The sequence below is a fragment of the Cornus florida genome, unplaced genomic scaffold (assembly GCF_030987335.1).
Source record: "Cornus florida cultivar Cherokee Brave unplaced genomic scaffold, ASM3098733v1 CherokeeBrave_3.0.0_Hap2_Chr08, whole genome shotgun sequence".
In the NCBI taxonomy this organism is placed as follows: domain Eukaryota; kingdom Viridiplantae; phylum Streptophyta; class Magnoliopsida; order Cornales; family Cornaceae; genus Cornus; species Cornus florida.
Window position 1 is genome coordinate 9093388 of NW_026775578.1, and position 9317 is coordinate 9102704.

Genomic DNA, 9317 nt, shown 5'->3' on the forward strand with positions numbered 1-9317 from the left:
AACCTCTTCAAAATTAAACAAAAATGTTGAAGGTTCTCTACTAAAACAGCCAGCAGAACACAACATTCCTCAACTTTCATGAACCCACCGCTGCTTATACATATTTGGAAGCAACAAGCAGATGGACTTTCATAGATAAATCATCACATGATTTCCATACTTTCTTTTTTTTTTTTTTGATAAATAAAATATATTAAAAGAGCGTTCAAAAGGGAAACGCGTCCATACTTATTCAAAGGTACATTTTATTTTTTTTATTTTTTTTTTTTGGGAAGATTAATGTATCAGTCATGGAAAGGATTATACAATAAAATGACGATTACAAAGTATGATATTCACTAATTCATTATTCTATTTTTTTTATTATTATTATTATTATTTTTCTAGGGAAGGATTCAGACTAATTTTTGGAGGTTTTTGTTGGATTGAGCATATAGGTTTGTTGCAATATCCTAGCAATTCATTCAATTTCTTTTGAATCCTTGCAATTCATTGAGCCTGTAAGCTTTTTGAGACTGTTTTGAGCATCAATGGAGGTCCAAAGGTGGTTTGGAGGTTATGGCCATCAATGGAGGTTTGAGGTGAGGTAAGGATGAAGAATTTTTTTGGAAAGGAACAAAAATGGAGCAAAAGAAAGACAGAAGGGTCGCCGCCTGACCATAGTCAGATAGTGGCAACCCTGCCTGACCAAAGGTCGGCGACCATGGTCACTGTTTTCGGCAACTGTGGGTCGCTGGACCTCCATGCTTGAAAGCTCTCTGATTTGTGCCGCACCAGACCCAGCGCTCATGTTAAAATATTATTTTGACAAAAAACAAGTTAAAATAATATTATCCTTTTTGATCATTTCACAAAATAATTCTTTAAAAAATACTACTAATATGTAAAAGGATAATTTGGATGGAACCTATTTGCACAAAGTGAAACTTCAGGGATACTTTCTCCACGTGTGGGGTACGAGACGCAGTGTAAGCACTTTGCCCTAAATAATATGAAGAACTCAGGACCCTTCTAATGAGGGAGCTCTAGCGAGAGCATTCCTCTAATTAGTGCATTTTTTTTTCCCCAAAGTAGTATGTTAATTTAACAGAGAGTTCTTCAGAAGGGTCATGAGGTAGAAGGTCAATAGGTTGTACACATATTAGAGGAGACAAAATACAAAGTTCTGAACTGGTCCGAAGAGGTCCTATTTCTCCTACTCCTCCTTAACATCAACACAAAGCCCTTGAATCTGAGCCGTTCATTCAAGTGACGGTCAATCATCACACAGTTGAGGGGATTAGCATTGGAGTTGCTTTTAATGTTATTTTTGCAGACTGGATTCTTTACCCTCTAATGTGAGCCTTCAGGTTGTTCTATAGTGGAGTGATGGGTTCTCTCACGGCATGGAGGTTAGAAGTCCATCGGGCAGTATGAAATGGAAGAAATGAACCTCTGTGGACTGAACAGGCCCCTAAGTTTGAGATCTATACAACTTGTCGATACATAATGAGTTGCGGGATAAAGAAGAGATATTGCAAAACAGACCTATACACAAAAATATACAAAACATATAAAAAGCTGCAGACCATAAACAAAAAACGCAAACCATGATTAGAAGAGTCAATACCGAGTCATGTTTTCTCCATTTCTCTTTCAAATCAACCTGAACAAAATAACTTCTCATATTAGTACACGACTATACGGGAAAAAAAATGATTTATTGAAGCAAACCATCCAAAATTTTCACCTCAGTCCGCTCTTCAAATTTGTCAACATAGGAATTTAGCATAGACAAAAAGATACAAAACGCTAGAGACTATGATTAGAAGAGTCAATAACGAGTCATGTTCCTCCACTTGTCTTTCAAATCAACCTGAACAAAATAACCTCTCATATTAGTACAATAAAAAACAAATGTTGAAGCAAATATAGGGATTTCAATACCAAAAAAAAAAAATACAAATGTTCGAAACAGGAAATTCTATACCGCTGTCCTCTCTTCAAATTCATCAGGATAGGATTTTAAGATGATCGCCCAGTTTCCTACACCATACCTTCAAAAACAACATATACTCAAATGAGTGTTAAAATTAACATACTCAAAAAAACAAAAAACAAAAACAAAAGAACATTACTAGAATTTTTTTACAAAAGTAAGTCACATACTTCGCCACACCAGTCCTCAATGTGTCTTCTTCTACTAGACTCCATTTCTTAGCTTTTCTCCTCTTCGATAATTTTGGCATTTCATACTTCTTCAAAGGAGAAACAATCCTTCTATTTGGGCTGGGTAAGTGAACTCTATTCTGACCATCAGGTGACCCTTCAGATAAATTGTCAATAGAATCATCCCACTGCAAAAATAAATAAATTGTGTTAATATATATTTATTTCCAATATTATATAAATTAACACAACCGATGTTACGCAACCTTTTAAAGGAGAAAACATGCCCAGCAATCACTACATCCTTGAAATTAAAGCTGATCCAACAAAATTCCCAACCATGAAAGTGCAACACAACTATTTTCTATTTCTATTTCTATTTCTATTTTTATTTTTTGTGCATGTGCGTCTGTGTCATAGGTTTAGTTCACGCAGTTATTGTTGATTTTTTACCCAAGGGAACATGCACCGGATTATCTTTTCATCCATAGATGTATGCAACATATTTCAATATAACTTCCTGAAAGCATTAGAAAAACGGAAACCATATCAGATCAGATGTCAAGTATCACCATGGGTACTTTAATTACTCTTTTGTAGGCTTTGTCCGCCATCAGGATGTTGTTCACACTTCATATTTTGGCTTATTACCTTCTGTAGAAAAAAAAAATTCTACCTATTTATTACTAAAATCTTGAAATACACAATTTCATAATCATTGTTGCACAAATGGCCATGAGAAATAAATAGCAGGCCTAGTATTCGAGACAATCTACCTAATAAACCATAAACATCAGATAGAAAGGATCTTATCCACCAATATCAACCTGTCCCTATTGACGTTGTCTTGATTAATAGCTACTACGGAGTACTACCTTTATATGTGGATCCGTTAGTGTGTTGAGTCAAGTGAATCCAGACTAAATCTAATGCTAGTTGTCTGCTATTGTGACAGGGACAATTTGAAATTGAGTAAAGCTCATAACGAAGGTATCGAGAAATTGTAACATGGAGTTCTTAGCTATTATGTTGCTTTGAATGTATGATAATGCAATAAGTAATGCTTAATGATTGAAAACACTGTCTTGTTACTTTCGATAAAGAACCATGCTGGTTACCATAATGAATTACCAAAATTTCCCCATGGTAGTACTGATATTGGTAAGACGATATCGGTGATCAGGAAATAACTGTGTAAAAATGAGAAGTAGGGTTACAGCATATTTATTACAGGCTCACGGCACACAAATTTAAAAAATTGAACATGTGGGAGGATGGAACATATGAGTAGACTAGATTCCAAAACAAAGGAAATTTCTCTCTTTCTCTCTCATAGGTAAAATCTAAACCGGGAAGACAGGCCAGATTTAAAATAAATCTTTATTAAGGGGGTGGGTGAGGCTGGGGAAGGATTAGTGGATATCTCAAGTCTTGGAAGGAGTGACTTCTGTTAATATTGTTAAATCTTTTTAAGCCTAAGCAGTGTCATTTGGCATCTTTTAGTTTCACGTGTAGGTTAACAGTCCCGTAGTTAAATTGTCTTGGCTTGATCTTCTGATGTTCAGATTATAAATCAGCCTGGTACACATAAAAGGATGAACCACATATGAGGTTTCTCGGATTATGGTAGCAACATCCAAGAGAAGCCTTTTGCTTTTGCGAACATAATAAAATAAAATTAAAAATAGTGTTGCTTTATGAGCTTTGAGAAAATTTTAGAATTATATATGATAAATCCATGCAGATGACTCGTAGTCCAAGCTGCTTCTATTGTTGGATTGCATATGCTACCACTGTCAATTGTCATGCAAACTCTGGACTTTTGAGATACAAAAAAAAAAAAAAAAAATTGTATATACTTCTAGAGGAACTGATGTGAACAGCTTGTTTCTTGGATTGGTACTGTAATCTGCAAACGAGCTAATTTTGAGATCTCATAATTCCCCAAACACATGCAAATGGAACTCCACGTTGTTCACTAACACATGCACCCTCATGCCAAAGACAGATTATTGCATACACACGCTTGCAGCTACAATCAGAGATTCACAAAGATTCTCAAACCAAAGCCCAAAAGATAAACTCCATCAACAGCTCAGCATATAATTGTGTAAAATATAAACATTAAAAACTTATATGGAATTTAGAAGAATTGAGAACCAAATAAACAACCTAAGACATAAAATATAACGCAGCAAGCAGAAAATTACAGGTAATATTAATGAACATACTCAAATCAACTCAATAAAATCTCTGCCAACAACTTGGGATCGATTATGAGAATCCTATTCTTCCATTCTTTACTAGCTAACTCTACCCATGTTAATTTTGGTCTTCCATTACCCAAATGTAATCCTCAAGGTGGACCATATCACTCTTCCTAATTGGTATTTTCCTTGCACATGTCCGGACCAGCTTAATCATTTTTTTCTCATTTTATTTCAAAGGTAATAATTCAGCCATTGCACAGATGTGTTCATTTCAAACCTACCATTCTTGTCTTGCACACACCCATCTAAACATTCACATTTCCTTGACACACACTTTATGCATATGTTGTTTCTTAGCTAGGCAACATTTTGTTCATCTTTAATTTTCTATATATACATGCTATCAAAAATTTGCTCAAAAGACCCACTTACCATTAGACTTAAAACAAATTTAGAACAAAAAGAACAAAAACAGGAAAACATTACCTCATAAGTGCAAGCAGTACCATTCCGTGACATTAAGCTGGGCCTAGGCGCCTCATTCTGATGGCTGCAACACTGATTCCCAATGTTACCTTCATTGGCCTCAGCAACTTCAGCACTCTTGTCAACAGAGGTATTCACAGCATGTACATCAACCTTATTCTGATTTTCTACCATAGGCTTGTGGTTCATCTTTCCTCTTTGCATTATTATAGCTTCAGCAAGCTTTAATGCATCAGGAAGAGGGTCTTTCACCATAGCTTGTAGCTGCAAAGAACTGGATCTGAGCTCTTCTTGTATCTTATTAACTATAATGGTAGGGGGGCAATCATATTTGTTGTATGTCGTCCCTGAGTCTGATTCCACATTATCAGTAATATGAACTCCTCTAGCTGTTTTCGAGATTGGTCCTCTAGAGCATCGACCAGTGGCATTCTTGCGTTTATGAAGCGTGTTACCCTTCTGCATTTCTGAAAAGTGAACAAGAACCCTCAATTCAGAAATATAAATGCAAAACTCATAAATTCTAGAAAGAAGCCTGGTAAAATAAAACTCTTACCAACAAAATAATCACAGGAGCACAACCACAATCGTGTTATGTAAAGACATACAATTAACCATTCCATGCCAGAAAATTGATTGCTTTGACATCATAACAGATTGACACGAGAATAAAACAAAAAAGCATGAACCTTCAAAGAAGGTGGCATTTTACTTTACTTTACTTCCTTGCAATATATAATGATCAATGAAAGAGTAAAACCCACAGGTAACCAAATAATAAGAAAGAGAAAGAGTATAATATATCCAACAGATAATTGAAGTTCAAGAGATTCTTAATTATATATATATGACCATAACGAATTCAACCTAGGGCATAACACAGCCATACATAATGTTATGTGTGACTCAAATGAATTATTCATCAATAATCATACAAGTTGATGGTGTAAAATGTAAAATTTAAGACAATGCTGAAACTAACCCCTAAAACAGTAACAATTTTGAATAAATAAGTTTATATAAATGGGATTACCTTTCTCGCCCTTCTTGTTGTGGTCTGCATCTGCCAAACTTGTCACTCTCTCCCCAACTTTGTTCATGCCCAGCACCTTCAGTTTATCATAACCCATTGTTTGGGCAACCAGTTCAAGAAATGGAGGACCCATGCTTGCCCAGACTTCTGCGACATAAACTCGAACAGCCTCCACAGCATGGTTCCCTTCCTTCCTCTTTCGCAGATTTTCACGAACACTCGCATCCCAAATTGCAGCCTCTAGCTTATCCCTCCAACTCCGAAGTTCATCCGACACAAACCCTATATTCTCCCATTTCTCTATCTCCCGGAACCTATCCCTCCAGATTCTCTTGACTGCGTGAAAATAGCCCCACTCTTCGTCCTTGTTGCCGTCGAGAAACCTCGCCGTACAGTCCACCGCCACCGCGCAGTATGCAGCTTTCATGGCCTCTGAAGCCGCAATTCCCTCTTCGTAGTCCAGCTGTTCGATGAGTTCGAGCAATTCGAGAACTTTTTCCGAGACCGAGACGCTTTCGATCTCCGACTCGATCCTTCGCACAAGGATTGTCTTCTTCAAACTCGGATGGTCGTCGGACAGAGGAAGGGCTCCAACGAGAGTATTCAGTAAGCAGTCATCGATGGACTGCCTAAAGAGGAATTCGAGAACCCAACGAGCGATGTCCATGTCCATTGTCGATTCAATAACTGAACCCCAGAAAACCCTGATCCGTTTGTAAAACGGAAACTATGGTTTCATGCTATCATCTCGTGTCTGTTAGATAAAGAGGAAAGTAACAAGGGATTTTTACTTGCAAAAAAAATAAATAAACAAATAAAATAAAATAAGAAATTTTTACATATAAATGAGATTAATACCCATACCTACAAACTTTTATAATTTTAAAAAAATTAATTGGACCAAATGACTGGGCACATAAAGTTTTACTGTTTTAAAATTGTATAGTCTAAAATACCCTTTTTCAATATTAAGTACATTTACCTTATTGCCCTTATTTCCTCATCCATTTTACATTATTGCCACCCTCACATCTAGGGCAAATCATTTCAGCCTCCATCGCTATTCTCGTTCTCAGCCCTGAACTTAACCCCCCCCCCCCCCTCCCCCCTCCCCCCCTCTCTCTCTCTCTCTCTCTCTCTCTCCAATTGCAAACTGCAAAATCTACCGGAATCAGAAGTTCAAAACCCTTTTTATTTCCTAACCCAATTTAAGCTATTGGAGGAGCCCTAACCCTCACATTAATCCATTCGTACAGAGCCCTCACCCTTAGATTCAATCTCTGCAGGTTAGATTCTAACGTAGATTACGGTGATTACCTGCAGAATCCATTTGTTGCTTTCCATATAAAATAAAAAAAAAAAACAAAAACAAAACAAAACAAATATAGAAATAAAAAATAAAAAATAAAATTATTATTTGTTTTGCTGAAATAAAATGTATATTAAGGTGATTACCTCAAAATGCAATGCAATTTTTGTTACTTCATATTGAAAAAAAAAAAAAAAAATCATATAAAAAAGATCACAAAAATTTCACCAAATAGGATTTAGTTTGCAAAACAAGAATTACAGACCTTAATTAGTTGATTTTATTAAAAATTTAAAACAAAACCCATACATACAAGTTAGCAGTTACAGAGAGAGAGAGAGGGACAAGCTTGAGAGTTGAGAGACAGCGGGCCAGCGGCTGAAGCTTGCGAACGGCGAACCCGAACGGGAACAGCGGGCGATTGGAACTGAAAGATATGGGTTTTGATTTTTTGATCAATCTGAAATGATATGCCAATATGGGTTTTGATATAGGTAATAGGTTTTGAACTTTTGATTCTTGCAGACAAATTGATAAACTGAAATATATGGGTTTTGAACTTCTAATTCTTGTCGATTTTGTAGTTTGCTGTTGCAGAGAAAGAGGGGGGGGGGGAAGTTCAGAGGTGAGAACGAGAATAGAGATGGTTCGGAGTTGGGGGAGGCTGAAATGATTTGCCCTATATGTGAGGGTGGCAAGAAGGTAAAATGGACAAGGAAATAAGGGTAATAAGGTAAATGTACTTAATATTAAAAAGGATATTTTAGACGACACAAATTTAAAACAGTAAAATTTCTAATGCCAAGTCATCTTTTCACTCAAATTCATTTTTTTAAACTATAATCAATGAGTAAATATGTGGGCTTAACCTTATTTATATGTAAAAATCCCAAGTAATAACCCTAATCTTGGAATTCGGAAAAGACCACCGGGACTGACTATTCCAGCTTTGAAGAAGTTTTGAGAATAGTGTGATATACTCGCTTCGTAACTCATAATTTTATAATTTTTTATTTCTTGTAATTTTGTTTGAGTGGCACTTTCTATATATATTTTTTATTTTTTTATTTTTAATTATTTTAAAGCATGTTTATGTTTATTTTGTATTTTAATTTCAATCAAAGGATTTAAACGTAAAGTTGAATTGTATAATATTCCGTAATATATACTTTATATATTATATTATATAAAATATAATTTATAGAGTGATATTAATACATATAATAAAACAAAAGTTTTTTCTTTTTTCTCTTGACTTGTTGATTTGGCGCTAACTTAGTGATAGTGATCATAAAACTATGTTAGGGAGGTGGTGTTAATCATCACTGTTAAACACAGGGGCGGAGCCAGGATTGCACAGTGGGGAGGGCTAAAAATAATTAAACTCATGATTACTTAGTATGTCATCCATGCACTAAATACATAATTATCATGCATTTACACTTCCAAATTCTAACATATTTTCACAATAAAAAATCCATTGAAGTTTGTTTCATACAAGTATTAAAACAAACAACTACAAGAATGCAAGATATATATGTTCCTTATCAATAAATTCACATTAGAAAGTAAGACCTATGTGCTCCACCCCTGACTAGTTATTAATCCATTATTTAGTAAATTTACCCAATTTAATAAGAAATTATCAAATCATCAACAAAGCCCTTTTTTTTTTAAACAAAAATAAAATTCAATATTTCACTGGATTAACAATAATAAGCCAGGATATTCATCCACCTATGCCTTAGTGCCTTACACACAAAGAGTTTCAGTCTTCTTCCATAGACTAATAATGTGTTTGATTTGTTGGGCTTTGGCCTTTGTAAATTTTATAACTCTTTTTATTTATAGAAATACTATAGATTGGGTTAGGCTGATAGGAAGAGAATTAGCAGTACATGGGCTTATGGGAACAATAGTACTAAATTTTTTTTTTTCAATTGGACCTGGGCTATAGCCTAGGTTAGCCCATTACTAGTTCCTCCCTTTAGACACTCACTGAATGTCATCGTGAGAGAGTACTTGGAGAGGATTTTTTCCCACTGAATGAGATTCCTCAATTAATTCCTTTTTATTCTTTTGGATTTAAATTTAAAGAGGAAGTAGTAATAACTAATACAGTAAGTACTAC

At 35.2% G+C, this 9317-nt stretch overlaps 1 protein-coding gene across 2 annotated transcripts; it reads right to left on the reverse strand.

Annotated features, from left to right (window-relative positions):
* Positions 1–160: 160 nt before the first annotated feature.
* Positions 161–7807, reverse strand: LOC132269258 (uncharacterized). 2 transcript variants are annotated; one of them, XM_059770393.1, is made up of 8 exons: positions 7500–7807; positions 5878–6631; positions 4845–5311; positions 2149–2336; positions 1970–2036; positions 1730–1855; positions 1610–1645; positions 161–1527 (listed from the first exon to the last, which is right to left on the reverse strand). In XM_059770393.1, exons 2-6 carry the CDS (start codon positions 6548–6550, stop codon positions 1814–1816), a joined length of 1437 nt encoding a protein of 478 aa, XP_059626376.1. In that variant the 5' UTR covers positions 6551–6631; positions 7500–7807; the 3' UTR covers positions 161–1527; positions 1610–1645; positions 1730–1813. The 2 variants fall into 2 exon arrangements, with proteins under 2 accessions (XP_059626376.1, XP_059626375.1); XM_059770392.1 differs by having other exon boundaries at positions 161–1645.
* Positions 7808–9317: the final 1510 nt, after the last annotated feature.

Bases quoted from the DNA above. Each gene is read 5' to 3' on its own strand.
- LOC132269258 (XM_059770393.1), bottom strand. From the start codon at position 6,550: ATGGACATGGACATCGCTCGTTGGGTTCTCGAATTCCTCTTTAGGCAG. The intron at 2,337-4,844 runs GTAATGTTTTCC...TTATTTTTGCAG, and splicing joins GTACTGCTTGCACTTATGAG to TGGGATGATTCTATTGACAA. The intron at 1,856-1,969 runs GTATAGAATTTC...TATTTTGTTCAG, and splicing joins AATTTGAAGAGAGGACAGCG to GTTGATTTGAAAGACAAGTG.